This window comes from Brachyhypopomus gauderio, chromosome 2 (genome assembly GCF_052324685.1).
Source record: "Brachyhypopomus gauderio isolate BG-103 chromosome 2, BGAUD_0.2, whole genome shotgun sequence".
NCBI lineage: Eukaryota > Metazoa > Chordata > Actinopteri > Gymnotiformes > Hypopomidae > Brachyhypopomus > Brachyhypopomus gauderio.
The window spans coordinates 6,523,398-6,542,277 of NC_135212.1; the positions used below are offsets into that span (position 1 = coordinate 6,523,398).

The 18,880-nt window shown below is 44.2% G+C and overlaps 3 protein-coding genes across 7 annotated transcripts in view; 1 reads left to right on the forward strand and 2 right to left on the reverse strand.

Annotated features, from left to right (window-relative positions):
- Positions 1–5,382: 5,382 nt before the first annotated feature.
- On the reverse strand, positions 5,383–8,077 carry bhlhe41 (basic helix-loop-helix family, member e41). 2 transcript variants are annotated; one of them, XM_076984723.1, is made up of 5 exons: positions 7,470–8,077; positions 7,304–7,367; positions 7,016–7,123; positions 6,760–6,892; positions 5,383–6,601 (listed from the first exon to the last, which is right to left on the reverse strand). In XM_076984723.1, exons 1-5 carry the CDS (start codon positions 7,529–7,531, stop codon positions 5,682–5,684), a joined length of 1,287 nt encoding a protein of 428 aa, XP_076840838.1. In that variant the 5' UTR covers positions 7,532–8,077; the 3' UTR covers positions 5,383–5,681. The 2 variants fall into 2 exon arrangements, with proteins under 2 accessions (XP_076840838.1, XP_076840843.1); XM_076984728.1 differs by having other exon boundaries at positions 6,781–6,892; positions 7,470–8,071.
- A 1,148-nt stretch (positions 8,078–9,225) lies between these two features.
- sspn (sarcospan (Kras oncogene-associated gene)) lies at positions 9,226–14,161 on the forward strand. The gene is made up of 3 exons (XM_076984737.1): positions 9,226–9,733; positions 11,371–11,457; positions 11,854–14,161. The coding sequence occupies exons 1-3, from the start codon at positions 9,506–9,508 to the stop codon at positions 12,211–12,213; spliced, it is 675 nt and encodes a 224-aa protein (XP_076840852.1). The 5' UTR covers positions 9,226–9,505; the 3' UTR covers positions 12,214–14,161.
- Positions 14,162–15,294: 1,133 nt separating this feature from the next.
- Positions 15,295–18,880, reverse strand: part of itpr2 (inositol 1,4,5-trisphosphate receptor, type 2) — a 59,387-nt gene continuing 55,801 nt past the window's right edge. For all 4 annotated transcript variants that reach the window (XM_076984765.1, XM_076984761.1, XM_076984754.1 and 1 more), the window contains exons 56-57: positions 17,766–17,927; positions 15,295–16,521 (exon numbers count right to left, since the gene is read on the reverse strand). In XM_076984765.1, the coding sequence (XP_076840880.1) occupies positions 16,441–16,521; positions 17,766–17,927 (243 nt within the window). In that variant the 3' untranslated portion in view covers positions 15,295–16,440. The remainder of the gene's footprint in view (positions 16,522–17,765; positions 17,928–18,880) is intronic.

Below are 18,880 nucleotides of genomic sequence, written 5' to 3' on the forward strand. Positions count from 1 at the left end.
GCTCACTGTAAAATTTAGCTATGTATACAAGATCAAGGACAAATATGGTTATATAAGTATATAAAGTAAATTTTGACTCTACTCAATATTAGTCTTACAATATGAGGAACAGGGTTGGATTCACTGAGTGACACACACAACTTGGACAAACATATTTGGAAAAAAAACATTGAAAATTGTTAGAGCACTTACCATTTTTCTTGCCATGTGGGCAGGAAATGTCCTTGTGATGCAAATTCCTTTGTGCTAGTACACAAATATTTTTAACCCTTTCTCTGCCAGATAAAATTCCTTATGGTAACAGGGTTGCGCGCATGTTGTGGGACACAACTTAATAGTGTAAAAACTGTGACATGCAATACAATGTAGACCAAATAAGTTGTTTTCATAAGTAAAGGAGATGCATTTCAACAATATACAAGAGGAAGTAATTTATTTAGAGCTTATTTTAATTGTTAAATTTGGCAAAGGAGTTGGTCACCCAATGTGTGGGACAAGAGAAAATGGCCATTTTTTGAGGTGGTTCAAAGGTATTCGGTCTTTTGAATAATATCTAAGGCACTTATTTTTCCACCAAATTTTACAATTTGTCTTATAACAAGTACAATGTTTAAAAAAATAGTCATTTAGATATTTTGGATATGTACATTTGAAATTTAAGTGGTGGGACAGGAAATGTACCAAAATCCTGGAATGACCCACAAACTGATTCAGTTGGTGTCAAGTTGTAGCTACACGTATTGGCTGACAGTCTCATCAGTTAGTGCCTTTGTGGAACACATTAAAGTTACACAGGCCTAATAATTAGGAACAAACTAAAATACATATTATTTATAATAAATAATTTATATATATAATATTTATTTATAATAAATTATTTTTATCATTAAAAGTCATTGTTTCCAGTAATTCAATTTCCTATGATGTAATTTACTGACACAAGACAGTACTCATGCATTTACTCACTACTTGAGCAGCTTTTAATCAAAGTACTTTTTAACTTTTACTCAAGTAAATTTTTGGGATGCATACTTTTACTTTTACTTGAGTAACATTTGGTTCAAGTAACTGTACTTTTACTTGAGTAAAATTGTTGAATACTCTACACACCTCTGCACGTAATAGACATCACACAATGTCTATAATAGACGTCAGGCCTCTGACATACAAAGTGAGGTCATTCTTCTGGAAGGCTGTACTCTCATCCACTGAAGTTTCCATCCTGTGATATTAATATTAACAAACATACATATAGCACACACTCAACATCCTACTAGCGTCACAAAATAAATAAAAACTACATAAAAACTACTAAGTAAGATTTTTTAAATTATATAAATGTAATTATGTAGTCTTCATGTATATGACGTAAAATGCTCACAAGCCTTCTGTGCCCATCTGTTTCAGCAGTCTGCACCACACTCAGCACACAGTCTGCTGGTACTTTTCAATATTGTTTTAATTTTAATGGCCTTATAACACCATATTAATGCAAGAGTGATCTGACTTGTATCAGGAGTCCATTTACATGCAATTGATCTCTAGGTGCTGGCTAGTGGTGTTCTGGACTGGAGTTTATCTCTCACTACTGATGGTGTTGTGGGGTGGAGTTTATCTCTGACTACTGATGGTGTTCTGGGGTGGAGTTTATCTCTCACTACTGATGGTGATGTGGGGTGGAGCTTATCTCTTACTAATGATGGTGTTCTGGGGTGGAGTTTATCTCTCACTCCTGATGGTGTTCTGGGGTGGAGTTTATCTCTCACTCCTGATGGTGTTCTGGGGTGGAGTTTATCTCTAACTACTGATGGTGTTGTGGGGTGGAATTTATTTCTAACTACTTATGGTGTTGTGGGGTGGAGTTTATATCTCACTACTGATGGTGTTCTTGGGTGGAGTTTATCTCTCACTACTGATGGTGTTCTGGGGTGGAGTTTATCTCTCACTACTGATGGTGTTCTGGGGTGGAGTTTATCTCTCACTACTCATGTTCTTGGGTGGAGCTTATCTCTCACTACTGATGGTGTTGTGGGGTGGAGTTTATTTCTCACTACTGATGGTGTTCTGGGGTGGAGTTTGTCTCTCACTACTGATGGTGTTTTGGGGTGAAACCAGGAGTGAATGCAGCATTTCTGGAGTTGTCACATCAAAGACATTAAAATACAGTATTTACCACCATGTTCCGTACCATAATGAAACCCTTGCTCAAGCGCGCTCCCCTCTGGTAGCGTGCTAATATTGGTTGCTGTTTTGTGTGTTTCTTCACTATGGCCACTAGATGGAGATCTACTGTAGGTAATGAAGTGGGGAAAACAAACTTCAAGTTTGAGTTCTCATGTGTGACAATGGACATCTTTGTCATCTTGTTTTCCTGAAAAAATGACCAGACATCTTAAGGCAGAGTAAGAATAAAATCAGAGTAGGTAAAAGAAAAGTTTCAAAGACCTTCCTCTGTGAAAACAAGATGACTAGATTTAGAATTAAATGTACATAAAAAGCAAAAAAAAAAACACATCAACAACAACACAAACACTACCCATGAAGGCCTCTCAGCTGGGGGAATGGAATACCAGCACAGGAAAAAACAAAATTCACCACACCTTTAACGTAAGCATATCCGCAGACACGCCAAGGAGAGTCTGGGTGACACAACGCTGGGAAAATATTTGTAGTTATAAGAGGATTAAGGAGATGAACACGATTTTCTACTGGGAATGGTATCACACTGCATTTATCTAGTTTAACAGGCTTTTCAGCCAATATCATCCATGTGTATTTACTGCAATTCAGAGATAAACATTTTGTGGAAGTTATAAAGTACCCTGAATCAACTGCCATTGCATAATTGATGTTAGGCTGTTTTGCCCCTGCAGCGAGAAGCTTCGTCGTCTTTCACATGACAACGGCTGAACACCGGCTCACTGTACCCTCCAAATATGTCACCTTTAGGTCAGCTGATCAGCTGGGTTGTCCCTCAGATAAGAACGAGGCACATCAACATGCCCACACTCACCGCTGTTAACCATCCCGGATGATGGGGGTCGTGGACCTGTAGACAGGGACAGGAACAGGTCATAGAATGCTGCTGGTTTTGTATTGCTGGGTGTCCTTGATCCAAACATAAGTCTGGTCTTTAGGAGCACCGGAGTTTGATGTGTGATTCAGGCACACCCAGTGTACCGTGCTTGGACCTCACTGGGACTCCGGGACTGCTGAGCGCTGTGTTCTTGGACACTCAGTCCTCAGGTGATCCCTTTGGACACCCGTCCTACAGTTGCTGTGATCACAATGAATTCTGGGACATCGGGACCTGTTCCAGAAGGGAAGTGAAGAAGGAGGAGTGTATAAACACTAAATCAGGGAGTGTTCACACTGAATGAAGTCCGGAGGTCTTTAGTGTGAAGTGTATAACACAGAGGCACGAAGGGATCAAATGAAAATGTTATGGGTTGCTGTGTTTGGGTCATGGACAGCATCCTTCAGTAAAGAAACACCAGGCAGTCTTTTGAGTCTTTTGAGCTGAAGTTTATTTGACAATTGTGCGGCAATAATTTAGAACAGCAAATAGTGTCAAGCATTACTGAAATGAGCGTCGGGCGCTCAGTTTTAATCCTTTATAAAACCCAGATTTTTTTCTACAACATCAACATTAGACATTTAGCATATTCACAACCTATTTACACACACATGCCGCCAATTAGGCAAAAAGACAGTTGAGGCAAAGAAGCTTACAGGGGTCTATGATGGGTCTATGAAGGGTTATACGCAAAAGTAAAGGGAACGTGTTAAAGGACACAACCCCCTTAAAACAGCACCCACTCAGGTCCTGTAGTCACTGGATACTGTCCATCTCACATTTGTTTTTTGTAGTAAAATCTCAGGTTCTCTCTTCCACTTCTGAAGTCCCAAATTCATGTGCACCTATGCGTGCTACACCGTCTTTTATTAAGTCATAATAATAAACAGCAAAAATAGTGCCAGAGGAGCAGTTCTGAGATCAATACCAGTGACCGTGGTAAATGTACACACTGTATTTTCAAGTGCATGTGTTGATATTTGAAAGCAACAGGGTGCAGTTCTGAGATCAGTACCAGAGTACACAGCGAAGGTATGTGTATGTGCATCTGTTACATTTTGTAAGCCTTTGTTGGTGAAATACTAACAATGTGTTTGGGTACCTGCGATGACTCCTGATCAGGGCTCTTACGACATCATGGAGGGCTATAGCAGTACTATATAAAGTGTTTTAATTTGCTTAGCTTGACTACTACTGAAATCATAAAAGCCTTTCTAGATGGACTAAAGCATGTGCTCCGTGTCTCTGACACAATCAGCTTCCAGAAGATTTCTGCTGCAATGTGTCACTACAGAGGAGACTATTATCTTGTAATATACATCGACCCAAGATACATTTAGTCCAAGACTTTAGTTAGGAGGATTTCTTTAAGAAAATATATATTACAGTAGGAACAGGAAGGGTATGGTGTTAGAAACGCAGGAGGGGTGTCTGAGAGGGGCAGAAAGGCATGGGCAAGTGCACTTGCAGATTAAAGACCTACATTTATCAGAATATTTACATCAACGTCCATATCTACCAAAAAACACAGAATACATTCAAGATCAGAGTTCTGTAAGGTGCTAACAGAGATTTACTTGCTCTCCAGAAACCTCTTGAGTTCTAGAACAAAGGAGATTTCCCGCAGATGTGGACAGTATGAGTTAGTCCAACATTGGTCGTACTGTTTCTAGAAAATAGGCCTGAAGTGAAATTCTAAAGAGATGGTAAAAATACACAAAATCTTTGCAGAGGACTTTGAGAGGATCCATAGCAGTGAAGCCCACAGTAAACCCCGCTGTTCCAACTGGGAGTTTGCACCTTACTAAAAAAGTTACAAAGATTAAATGGGAGGGGGAGGGGGAGGGGGCTGTTGTAACAGAAAGTCAGAAGATTGTTAAAAGTTTTGTGTGATTAAAAACAAAAACTATCCCAATCCAAACGGAGAAGGTTGAGTCCACGGCACTGGAGACCAGAGGAGCTTGTCTACAAATGAACTCTAATCTACACACTCATGTTTGTTGAGGTATTTAAGTAACTCTTTCAAGCACTGAAGATTAAAATATGAAATAAGAACTTCAATATCAAGGGCAGATCCAGAAGACCAAAAATAAAGTGTTTCTCTAACAAATCCTGCAGTAGTCACTCCTGCCTGCTTGAGGTCATTGTCACACAATACATCCAAAATGCCAAAATGTTTCCAAATCGGCTATAAGAGGTGCAATAGTTTATAGCTCATAGAGCATTAACAAGTATTGCACTAAACAAACTTTCCTCTGCTAAGAAAAATATCAAATTACATTATTTCTCTGAAGACTAGTCACTCATGACATACATGTAGACTTTTATTAATATCAACTTCCATCCCAATCTCAAGGATTGTGTACAAAAGGAAGAGACTGTTACCACATCCCCCGGTCTCCCCACTGAAGATAAAGACCAACTCCACTGTGAGACCCTGTTTTGCACATTTCAGAATAAAAAAGAATAAAAAATAAAACAACAGCTTTGTCTGGGAATCTATAGAAACACTATAATCTACAGTATACTCAATGACAAATTAACATATTCATAAGTATGCAATTTTACAAGCGAACGAGTGAGCGCAAAAGGTCAGATCATTTGCCTATGTACCACTGTTCTCCATTCTTTGGTCCCCAATGCTGTCACTGCAGGAGCTCTGCTCCCCACTCGCAGTAGAAGACGCATCTGCCGAGCTGGACAGCTCAGCATCTGGGGAAAGAGAGTCTTTGTCGTCTGCGACGGTGTCGAATCCACAGCTGGTATCTGCTACCACCGCGGGAAAAGCCGCCGCTGTGGCCGCTGCAGACGACGCGTGCGCGGGGATCCCGGGGTAGAGCCACGGAAACGGGGTGGTCAGCGCCGCGGCAGGACACACCAACTTCTCCAAATTACTCTTATCGAATAAAGGCATATAAGACGCTGCCGCGGAGGGGTTTATAAAGTAAAACGGCATGCAAAATGGAGTCTGTTGTCCAACGCCAGCCATTCCCATCAAGGAGTTCATAAACGCTAGGTCTGGTCGTGTTGTCTGGTCCGTGCCTGAAGCACCGTTTCCTACCCAGGTCATTTTGGGCTTTTTGGCAATACGTTCGTCCCCAAATTCCTGTTTTATTTTAACTCCCTTCGGTCCCGCTACTTTTCCTGGATCACAGCCTTTGTCTGCTTTTCCTTCGCTTTTCTCGGCTTCTCCTCCATATCCACTGTCGGTGTCTGTATCGTTTTCGTTCGGCTCCGGGTTCTGAGTCCTTTGGATCACAGGGACACAGTTGGCTTGGCCGTCTTTCGGACCGTCCCGGTCCTGACTGTCGCCGCTGGATATGGGATGGTGGATGAGTCGCGCGCTTGGATGCAACTGTGCAGAAACTTTGTGCAAATGGTTGATTAGCTGAGTGCACCTCTGCTCGCGGGTCGTCCAGTTCTCAACCTTGTTCAGATACTGCAGAACCTCTTTGGCGCATGCTTGAAAGCCCGAGTGAAAAGCGTCTATGTCCGCTTGGATGGAGGACTTCAAGGACCGATCCCCTGTTATATGGATATGAAAATGCAATATTAGTGCCGATTTATTATGGTCATATCAAGACACTCTTAGCTTTTCCGTTGAGGGTAAATCTATATTCTATCATTCGTATTTGGTAATGGTTTACTGTTATTCCTGCTGACAGGCCAGCTGTTTTAGTTACCAGTTAACGAAGCTGGTTTACCGTTCTGCAAAGCGATTATCTTCTGGTGCTGCTGCTCGGTGACAGCTGTCAAGGCGTTCAAGTGTTTCAAAGTTAACTCAAGAACAACCGCCTTTTCCAGATGACCCAGCGTCTGAAGGATATCGAAAACAAGTTTTAGATTCTCAAGAAACTTCATAACTTTTAAAAGACAGTTTCTCAGTCTCACAGAGGAGACTAATTTGTACAACCAATGACCAAATTTGGATTTCTATACCGTTAACTTAAGGTGTTCGGGTAGTAAGTCTTTCAGTTGTCCGATACATTCATTAATCCTGTCTCTGCGCTTCTTTTCGATCAGTCTGTGTGGTAACTTGTAAGCGTCCTGCATTTTGAAGAAGGTTAGTAAAAAAATAAGGCAAAAGGATGATTTAGAAATGCAATTAAAACGACGTGAGATGTAAAACAGAAGTACGCAAACACGCCAAAACGGCTGCGTTATTCAAACGTGCTGTACCGAGCACGAGGCGAGGAGGCTCCGGTAATCTACATATACATCACTTACCTTTCCTTCCTCCCTCTTCATGCCTCTTTTTGACTTGCACATGTAAAGAGACGAATATTCGACCCTAAAAAACAAAGCCCCAATGCTTAAGCAGCAAATCCAACCATTTGGCAAACATGCATTTGAAAACAGAGTGTCTGTCGTGTTCATTTAAAGAGCGCATTACCCCAAAAAATCTGCGTGATCAAGGAACGGTCTGTCCTGCAGTCGCGATATTCGTTCATCCATAACTTTTCGCCTTCTTTCATGCACTTTTTTTGTTTTGGTCAAACGTGTGTTTGTAATTCCAAGAGCAGCGAAAGCGATAGGAGAGCGCGGAGTGCGTATGTCCAGTCGTGCAGCGGTTCAGAATGATCCCTCCTCGCGCGGGTTGCCACTTTGCCAAGCACTTTGTGCGGAAAGCAGAGCGCACGCGCGCCACCGCTCGGAACGGCTCCTAACTCACGTGTGAACTGCAGCAGCTCTAAAGTCCTGCTGATTAACACGCACTTAAGACCTCGCGCAGTGGCAGAAGTCGCCTGTAGCCTAGACAACCAATCAGAGTGGACAATGTCCGTCATTCCTGACGATACAGCATATCTACTCGTAAACAGGTATCTTAGATATTGGTGTGGTTTTAAAATTCCGACACCAACGAAAACTTGAAAACGTGTCCTTGCAAGTAACCTCTACAGATCACTGCATTTGAGGCGACTACCTTTTGGGACCAAAGTCACGTTTGTTAGACAATCACATTTTCCGCGAAAAGTAAGCCTACATTTAGAGAAGCGATGAAGTTCACTCGTGAGGTGCGCCCGCCAGGATCTCCACCGCGTGCGCAAACACGTGCGCACTATGGCTTCTGGTGCAATAAAACTTTTGTTTCGTGCGAGTGCAGACTCACACTTCCAGTATGAGGACACGGAACAGTCAGAAGTCGAAATATCTGACTGGTACCACAAGACAGAATGTACAATACAATCTCGGCTACTGACAGCTGGATGTAATAATTTTAAAGCAGTCCTTAAAATAGAAAAGGAGTCAACCCTGGAGCACAGGTTCCGGCACAGACTAATACATTAGCCCTTTTTGTAACGCCATTCTAATTAAGTGTTTCAGCAAATGTTTTGCCAAACATCAAACACGCTATTTTGGTTTATGTAAATTTAACCCTGCACGTCCGCACATCGGTTATTTACATAATGTTACAAAACGTCTGCATCACTTTACTGTAAAGACGCAACGTGTTTGTGTGAACAGCCATTCTGATATTATCCGGGACGTGCGTCAACACGAAGCTCCAGACGCTATAAGCTTCAAATACAGGTGCTAGTCATTCTCAGTCATGAATCAGAATGTGATTTTAGATCAATTAAACAACCCTAATATCTCAAGCTAACGGAGGTGAAACTGTAGTTTGCCAGCCCTTGAGTGTACCTTAATAAATACTTTTATTTATAGCTTATTTGCAAAATAACTTCAAACTTATTTGTAAAAAAAAACTACAAAACCTGAATGTGTGTGTGTGTATGTATGTACAGAATATGTATACATCATAAACATCAACTTGTTTTTAATATAGAAACGGTCTATTCCCGTATTTTGATAACATTCAAAAGGATTAACTGCAAAGCTCACATGCCTGCAGGTCACATTACTTCACCGTGGGAATCATGTGACACTTTCAGCGTGGTTATAAAGAGGCTGCACACTGTGTTTGGCACTTCTTGGCAGCGGTCATGTGTTCACCCACATTTTTGCCCGTGACACGGGATTTTACTGCCAGCCTTTGTCCCCACACACCGTGCTGATCCGTTTTCCTGGCTGGGCTGGCCAGGAGACTTGCTGTTGTTGATGTGACTGTCGTGTGTTGGAGTCCCCCCTCGCAGCCCCCCCCCCTCTACTCCGCCGCGTTCTGCTCTATATGTGGCTCTCGGGCAGCTTCGCTCCAAATGTTTTCCATATTAGTTCAGAGCCTTCTCTGATTCCAAATAGCTGCAGCACGCAGGGCTGGCAGGGTGGGGGGTGTGTGGTGGGGAGCGGCCGCGGCGGAGAGGACAGCTCAGCAGGGGGAGGCAGACAGCACAGAGGGGCGTTTGAGGGAAGGGGAGCAGCCTCTAGCCGAAGGAGGAGAAGAATAGAGAAGCAGAAAAGAGAGAGAGAGAGGGAGCGAGGAGAGTCCCGTCAGCCGCTGTGAGGAGGAGGTGTGGAGTTTGAGGAACCATGGGGTCACAGAAGAGTCGCGCGGGTGGAGGCGAGAGGGGCGGCGGGGTGGAGCAGACGGCCCCGCGCGCCCCGGACGGCAGGAAGTGCTGCGGCTGCCGCTTCCCGCTGCTGGTAGCGCTGCTGCAGCTGTTGCTCGGGGTCGCGGTGGCAGCGGTGGCCTTCCTCATGACCACCATCAGCCCGTCGCTGCTGGCCAGGGAGACGCCGCACTGGGCCGGCATCATCGTAAGCATCGGCTAATCGCTTCCCCTCGCTCCCCGCCATCCTCTTCCTCAGTTCCCAGCATGCCTTCGGACTGCCTGGGTCGAGCATGAGGCCTGCATGCCTTCCAAATCCTGTAGCCACTCTTCCCGCACACGGAACCTAGCTCTGCCGAACACGTCTGTGTGCATGAATTACACGGTTTAGCAACAACAGTTACACTTTACTGGTGTAGTTGCTTGAATATTATCATCAGAACACACACACACACAGACAACCAGCATTCTGGATACTGTTAATGTTTTAACTGGACACGTTAGCTTTGAAGATTTGTTCATTTGAGCTCTTGTTTCAAAAAGGAAGTGTGACATTTAAAAGAATTTATTAAATCCACCATTACACAGTATCTGTGTAAATGTCCCTTTTATCTACTACCCAGATCCTGTTTTAATGATCTGTGTTGAGCTCAAGTCATGTGAGCTCAGGTAAAATGATTTGGTGTCATACAGGAGAACCTCCACCCAGAATATATGACATGAGCTTCAGTTCAAGAACGTTTTATCACAGAAAGAAGCAGCAAAAAATTAGCAAAACTGTTTCTGAAACTAGAGTGTACTGTGTGGCTTTGTGAGCTTATAAACAATCTTCTAAGGATTAAATACTAATTTTAATCTACACTTTAATACTACACTTTATTTACACAGCATTTTAATTAAGGCTTTACAAAGTGCTTTACAGAAACATACAGTATAGTAAAGATGTAGTAAACTGAAGATGGTTGTGTTCAAATTCTAAACTACACAAAATGCTAATCGACACTTGAACACGGCTCCCCCAAACCAAGCATTGAGATTCACTGGCATTTCAATTCCTCTACTTGGTCCTCCAACACTGTAGGAGCAGTTTAACTTCGTTTGCTTTTACTGGTTTATCATGTGAGAGTTTAAGATGCCAGTTACACTAAACCATGTTTTTATTACAGTGCAAGATCCATGTGCCTCACATGCTCTCTCACTCACACACACACACACACACACACACACACACACACACACACACACACACACACACACACTCCTGAAGCACAAGAACACATCAGAGTCAATCCGGATACTGTGATATCCCAAGTTCAGGCCTCACGAGACCACTGCTGCTGTAGAAAAACACTGAGGTCACCAAGATTCTCCCCCTCAAGCACCTGAAAAAAACAATCACATTAGACACTGCACGTTGGTCACAAGACTCCAATCGGACAGACACAGAGAGTGTTATCTTAGAAGGGGGAAAAACCTATTCAGTTTGGCAAAGGCAGTGATTATACTATCAGATGACAACGCAGTGCTGAGTTGCACAATACTGATTACAAGCACGGAAGGCCTGGTAGAAACAGAGAAACGAAGAGCGTTTAAGAAGCATGGAAATTAGATTAGGCCAATCTCCTAGGATGGCATGTGTTTATAACTTGGAATACAATGGTCACATTTTTTCAACATCTGATTGTGAGGTGCACATGATTGTTAAGTTTGTACAGACAGACTGAAGTCCTAGATCTGGGACAATTTTGCATGTGTAGTTGGCTTGAATGGTAGTATTCAGTATGGTAATATGGGGTGGTCAGTTCAAGGATGTGTACTGAAGCAGCTCTCTCCTCTGCATCACAGCTGTGTGTCGTGTCTGTAGTGGGTTTCGTCCTCTACGGCATCACCTACCTGCCAGATGAGAACACCTCCGTGCAGTTTGTTGTAAAGGTGAGTGAGTGAGAGAATGGGTGGGGTGTGGCAGAAAACGTGACTGCACAAATCTCAGCTATACGTTTTTCACGTTAGCCTTTATATTTATAAATATGACGACCTTAGAATATGAAAGTGTCTGCAGTAAGAGCATCACTTGAACGTTTGAGTCACTGGGAACACAAGAACACCCCCCCAAATGTGGCCATTTGAAAGGTGATTCATGGAGTTTACAAACATAGCCTTGAAGAAAACTTGACATTGACGAGTAATGGTAGTTACATGGAGATGGAGTCCTACTCTTAGATAATACTGTGATCCACAGCTGTTTGGAACTTTCTGTGTGAAGTGCTGAATGGACCACTGACCCGGTCCTCTCCATTACATCTTCTTTCCTGCCCTCCTTCCTTCCAGGTGCTGTACTTCCTCCTGTGTTCGGTAGGGCTGGTCATCTCCATCCTGGTCATCGCCTTTCAGGGCCATCACTACTCCCTGATCGTGGGCTTCACGTGCTGGGACATGGGCCAGGACTGCGTCTGCACACTGCAGCCACAGGACCCGGTGGGCCGCCTGTTCACCTACGCCGGCGTGACGGACTGCACGGCCATCACCAGCACCCTGATGCTCTACTACCTTCTGCAGATGGTGCTGAACCTGGTCCAGGCCTTCGTCTGCTTGCTGGGGGCCTTCATCCTGTGGAAGCACCGTTACCAGGTCTTCTTCGCCGGCCTGCAGATGGGCTCGCCCTCCACCCAGCACTGGCACAAGGTGTAGGGGAGGGACTGGTGGGGCCCAGGGGTGGGGCCAGGGCTCAAACAGAAGGCATTAGAAGAACATTCTGTACTGGGTAAGAACGATACGATGTGGATGAGGGTGTGTCGAGCATAAAGGGAGAGGTGGGCATTTACCACAGTCCCCACCCTTGTTGAATAACAAGCAAGAACTGTGCTGGAGTATAGCTGCAAAGGCTTGTGGGTGCGTTAGTATTATTTGCTACAACAGTATTATATGCTGTCCCACTTAGGGCTGTTCTATTTTTCTACATTGGCTATTAGATATTTCCACTAATGTAAATGTATACTGGCCTTTTCCATGGTGCCAATGCCGAGGAAAATATTTTTGTGTAACAAGCTGAATTTGTTTAATAGCAGACCCGACATTCTGGGAGAGATTTCTGTTCGTTCTATCGTAGCAGTGTAACTGTATCAGACGGACAACCTTTGCAAGGTTCAGTGTCCTCGCTATCTCTAATTAGTGAGGTTCAGTGTCAAGCCAGCACCGGGACCCTCTCAGCAAAAAAAGCATTCATACTTGTTTTATACTTAAATAAGCCATGTTAACCAATAATTTTTTCTTAGGGTATATTAATCATTACCGAAGCTTTTCCACACTGCCATGTGTAATCGAGTAGGAAAGTAGTACTTTATTATTTTTATTTTGTTTTTAAATAGCTGCCGGTTTTTATTGTTGTATAATTGGTGTTTTGGTGAACATACTGGCCAGTCATCACACTGGTGTGCATAAATGCACGTTACTTACAAAATGTTCACTTTTTTATCCTTTTGTGCTGAATAAGGTGCATTTAAAAGGTTGTTTCATCCAGGTGATGGTGAAGCATGCCGCTCTTAGCTAGCGGTTGGAAGAGTAGCTACTCAAGCCACGTAGCTACCTAATCACAGATAGGAATAGTTATGGGGCGGGCACGCATGCACGCACGCACAGAGCAGTCAGGGATGTGAGGTACGTCCAGCAGAAGGACTGTGGTCTGAAGCCTTGACTCACACAGCCAGTAAACAGCAATCGCCTGTGTCAGGCAACAGAGGGAGGGGGGATCAGAGGGGGTACTCATACAGGCTACACACTACTGTATGGACATCCTCAAACTGATTGGACTAGAATTACTATACCTAGGGTTACAATAAAGAATGCAGGTTGTTGTATATTTGTATTTTGTATATTAAATTCAAACTGAACGTACATTTTTCCATGTGAAAAAACTGAAGTGTATATTCAAAACAAATTAATATTATAATTAAATATGAAGGGGGCCCGAAAGACTCACTGCACTTATGATTCTGAGGCTTGACAATGTCCTCAACCCTGTGGACAAGGTCTGAAAGGAAGCACTCGGTGCTCAGAAAAGGTGCTCCACCCTTGGGGTAAGAAAAGACCCCCCCCCCCCCCCCACCATTCCTGTTCAAATGACTCATCTTTCCTTCAAACTTCCTTTCCTAAAATAAGACATTTACATAAGTCTTTTCCTCAGAGTCTACAGGCTTTTCTCCTGAAATGGCCATTTCTCCAAGCCCTGGTAGAATGTAGGCTCCTTTCACAGTGTTTAGGAGATGTAGCCGAAAGAAAATGATGAAAACATAATTTAATTAATTCTCCTTCTTCCCCCTTAAAGCTGCTATGTGCCAACTTTGGGGTGTGCACACTGGGTTGGAACAGAGACGGGATTACCAGTTGTTGCGTGGTTTGACGACACAACTGAAAACCCATTCCAGAATGCTTCATGTATCCTAGGAAATATTTTTGCAACTAATTAAATCTGGGACCCCTACTCAAACTGGGCGGAGCCTCTCAGACTGGGCGGGGCTACTCTGCAGTTCCTCACACAACCTCTCCTCCATCTTACTGACCCTCACTGCCGCTAGCTTTGATTAGAGCCAATGGGAACACGCAGAAAATGTAAATAAATAAATAAAGACAGTAGCTCATGCTTGTTGTTGTTGTTGTTGTTGGGGGAGGGGGAGTGTCCTGCAGGCATGTTCCAAACAGAGCTGTAGAAACACTCATGTGATGCCACTGATCTGCCCCTCATCCCGCCGGCATGAGGCCACATGTCACATGCAGACTCATCACATGTCTGGGGGGGGGGGGGGGGGTGTTTATGAGTTGCTATGTTTTTTCTCAAGGTTTTTCTTTTTTCCCCTTTTTTGCTGCGACTGAGAACACAGGCATAATTACGGCGGGTTGTAATTTGACATTTCAGTTAGCAGATGCATGTCCGAGTGTTGAAGGGGGGGGGGGGGGGGCAGCCTTTGACATCATGTCAGAAATTAATGAAACGTGTCTGAGAACATATATAGGGCTTTGAATACCAAACCAGCAAGTTGGACATCAAAATTCAGCACAACAGTCGAGAGCATGTCAGGACTGCACACTCATTCATGGCCCAATTTCAGCACTTCTCAATTTCAGCACTTCACAATTTCACCACTTCACAGTCACAAGAAGACCTGCAGTCTGGCCGTCGGCTTGGCTGGCGGTGACACCCACCACCCGCCAAGCAGACGGAGTGTTCTAGAAATGCTGGACTTTCCCTCGCTTAATGGCAGCTGTTAGCACTACAAGCTCAGAAGCTAAATTTAGCCAGCGTCAGCGACAGCACAGTCAGTCACGGTTCTCACGTACCAATATGCAATTTCTGAACTGCAGTCAGGTCACTACTCACACAAACACCACGTAGCATATATTAAAGCTCCCAGGCCTGTGGGTGCAGCCCCACAAGTTGCTGTATGCATCTCCATTTTGCAAGTACTCCACAGACATGGAGACTCTGGGTAAAGTGTTTTCCTGGGAGAAAACATCAGTCGATCACTAGTTGATTCTGATGATTTGATTTGTCCTGGGATACACAGACGTGTTCATCCAAATCAACAGGCACAACACGCATACTGATGTTAATAATTTACCTCCGTCTCATGCTAAGCACAGTACAGCTCTATAAATACCAGGGGTGGGGGGGTTGTAAATGTCACATAGCAACTATGGGTCAGTTTTTATATGTGATTTCGCATGTGTTTGTGTGTGTCTGTATGTTGTCAACACATTGGTCAAACACGAAATTAATGATGTGTATATATTTGTATTTATTACAGTATCTTGAGCACATATAATACTCGCTGGAAACACAACGCCCTTATTTTGAAGAGCTGCTCACATTGCTCCCAATTGTGCAAAATCACAGAGAAAAAAAAAAGTAAGGTGTAAGACTTAATTTCGTTCCATGTAATCCGGTAAGTTTTCCCCTTAAAAGCACATTCAGATTTTTAAGTATAACAAATGTCGCTTTTGTTAACAGATTGCAAGTTTTGTAGAAATTCTCACCTGTAGCAGTATCTAACACTTAGACACACTTCATAAGTACATTCACCCAGTCGTTAATCACAAATAGTTTGATCTATTATTTTCTGTACATTAAAATGTTACATCAGGTGCAGTGATTTTGCATAGTTGTAGATTTCTAAAAAAAAAAAATTTTAAATGCAAACCTGTAAAAAACATGAAAACAGCTGACAAATCTGGGAAGGATCTACCATCAGTAGGAGACACTGGTGTGAGATGATAAGTGATCTTCCAGTTCTGCAGTTTCTGTCCAAAGCACCCAAGCACAGTTTAGGCAGCAGATTTGAATCTGAGGATGTTTCCCCACTGTTCATCACCTGAGCCAGATATAAAGAGATGTTCCCCTCCACTAACGCCACACTTCCAGGTTATGTCCAGGGCAAGATTCCAATTAAATGTAACAAGTTTAAAATGTGTAATACTTGTGATTAAAAAATTTCATAACGATTCTTCTTGAAACAGGAGTATCTGTGGGCCTGAGGCAGAGCAAACAGTAATACTGGACAAAAAGACCAATGCTTGAACACTGTGCAAGGAGAACTGTCCAGCAAGCCTGTCCAACGTGCATTGTCCAATCTCCCTGTTTGAGCAGCAGGGACAGGCGTCAGAATCCTCCACTGAACTGCAGCATCAGAGGGCTGACTGTGACATCACTTTCCAGGTGTGACATCACTCTTACAGTGTGACATCACTTAAGTTGTGATGTCACTCTTCAACACTAGAAACAAGTTGTGACATAAGCTGCAATGAGCAGTAAGAAGGAGATGATCAGCACAACGGTGCTGCTACCGGTGTGCGTGTGTGTGTGTGTGTGTGTGTGTGTGTGTGTGTGTGTGTGTGTGTGTGTGCATGTGTGTGTTTTGCCTTCTGTTAGTGTGTAGGACCCAGATGTTGGCTGAATTGTGGAGAGAAAAAGCCCATCCTCTGCTTGTTCTTCCTCTGTTCTGTCATCTACACACACGCGCGCGCACACACACACAGACGCACACAAACACGCACAATGAGAGAGAAAAAAGAGGCCATTCCATCAATTGGCAGAGCCCTCAGAGGCAGCAGAAATATAGAATATAGGGCAAGAATTTCTTTTAGATCTTCAGGCCTTTGAAGTTTGTAGACAGGACTTGTGCAGCAAAGCCTTGATATCGGAATATACTGTAACTGCTGTTTATGTGAGGAGTACTAAATTATGGAAACATATTGATCATTACACTGCACACAACACAAAGTGCTCATGCTCCAGCACCCACCTGCAATGGCCCCAGGGCCATGAACACCTGTGTGGAGCCTGTGAAGCAGGGCACACAGCTACAACTACCCCCCACACACACTCCCCACACCCTAATGCCCTCCTGGCTCTGCTGTAATTCAGCAGGACTGGAGCAGAGGTGTGAGAGAGGGCTGCTTTAATTAGGCCTGGCCACCAGCAGAGGAACTGCTTTAATAAGTTACTTAACATGTAGAGTGGCCAGGGGAATTACAGGCAGGCCTTGACATGTGACTGTCAGAAATCAGAGGGGCTGATGGGAAATCAAAGATGATCACACGACCACTGTATTGCCGGCTCACGACTAAAGTCTGCATGAGATGATCACGAGCTATACTTTGGTGTATCAACCAATCAGCAGTGAGAATGAATATGATATAAGCTACGACATCACAATAAGCAGAGGCTGTTCCAGTTTGTTTATAAACCATTGTAGAAATATATGAGCAGAGTCACAGTTGTGACTCTCTCAGATGGGGGTCACGTGAACAAGCCCAAGGTTATTTGTAAGGGATTACATGACACCCTGGCTCATGATGGAATAGTCCAGGGTTCTGGGAGAACCAGAACGTTCTGAACCAGACTCAGAACTGAGCCGTCCTGGTTGAGATCCCTGCTGAACATTGGGTGGGCCTTGCTATCTGTTAAAAGCTAGCTTGCTAACTGCTAAAGGTGGAACACTAAATTGCTAAATCTAGCACACTAATAATTAAAACTAGCATACTAAAGATAGCACACTAGCGGCTAAAGCTAGCATGCTACAGCACGCCAAGGGCACGCTGTACTTCATGCTCCGCTATGGGTGCACGTGACCGAGTCATTTGACTGACCACCTCAGGCCGCCACTCCACAGTCGTATGTGCGGACGGGTGACTGGAGTTGGGACAGGGGAGGGTCAGGGGGACGGGGGGGTCAGGGGGACGGGCCTTACCTGCTCTTTGAGCTCTGACAGCTGAGCAGAAAGCTGGGCAACCAGCGTGACAGTGGTGTCGAGCTTCTCCTGCAGAGAACGCATCTCATTCTGCTCACTCTCCCCCTCACTACTCACAAGGGACATGGCCCGCATCCGCGGGAACCAGTCCAGATTCTTCTCCTGAGGAAGGGGGGAGGAGAGAGAGGGAGAGGGATGGAGAGACAGGGGAAGAGGGGGGAGAGAGAGGGAGACGGAGGGGGAGAAAGGGAAAAGAGATGGGGGCAGTTAAATATTAACCAGGAAAAAGTGGCGAGAACTGATATTACTAATTCAGGGGAAATGAACCAGCAGCCATCTTGCTCACAAATTCACACACAAGTATTAGAGTTTAACCCCCCCCCCCACGACAACCCAGCAAGCACATCTAGGGAGCTAATTACAGCTCACTATCCTTTTAGGATAATTATACAATAATGGGCTTTCATACACGGACTTGCATACAGTGAATCTGTTTGCACGTGTCGGCTGTGTGCGTGTGTGTGTGTGTGCGTGTGTGTGTGTGAGAGAGATAAGGAGGAGGTAACGGTGAGGGCTCAGCTGCTCATCAGATAGAGTTATGTAAGGTGCTTTTCACAGGCAAGCTCAGGGGTGCAGCAAGGTGCTGAGAGTTTCTGCATGTGGCATCCTCAGAGGTGGGAACAGAGTGTCTCTCGCACTTACGCAATCTCTCCCTGTCTCTCTCACACATACACACACACACACACACACACACACACACACACACACACACACACCTTTTGTCTCTTAACAAAATATTCTTTCACACACACACACGTAAAACCACTTTCGAAGAAGAACACGTTCGTTAGACATGATGTTCCTGTGTGGAGTGTTCCACCCCAGGCCAGGTAGGTGGAGGGCAGCAGGAGGGCAGGGGTGAAAGGTCAGCTTACACCTGGTCTTGTAACAACAAAACTACAAAAAAAGTGGAGCATTTGACATGAAAATGGTCATTTCCTAGTCTGTGTGCGCCATGGATTATGGGAACTGAAGTGCACTTTAGATACGAGAGGGCTGCCTCAGGGGGCAGGTGAAATGGGGACAGGTGAATAGAAGGTAGACTGTGGCAGCTG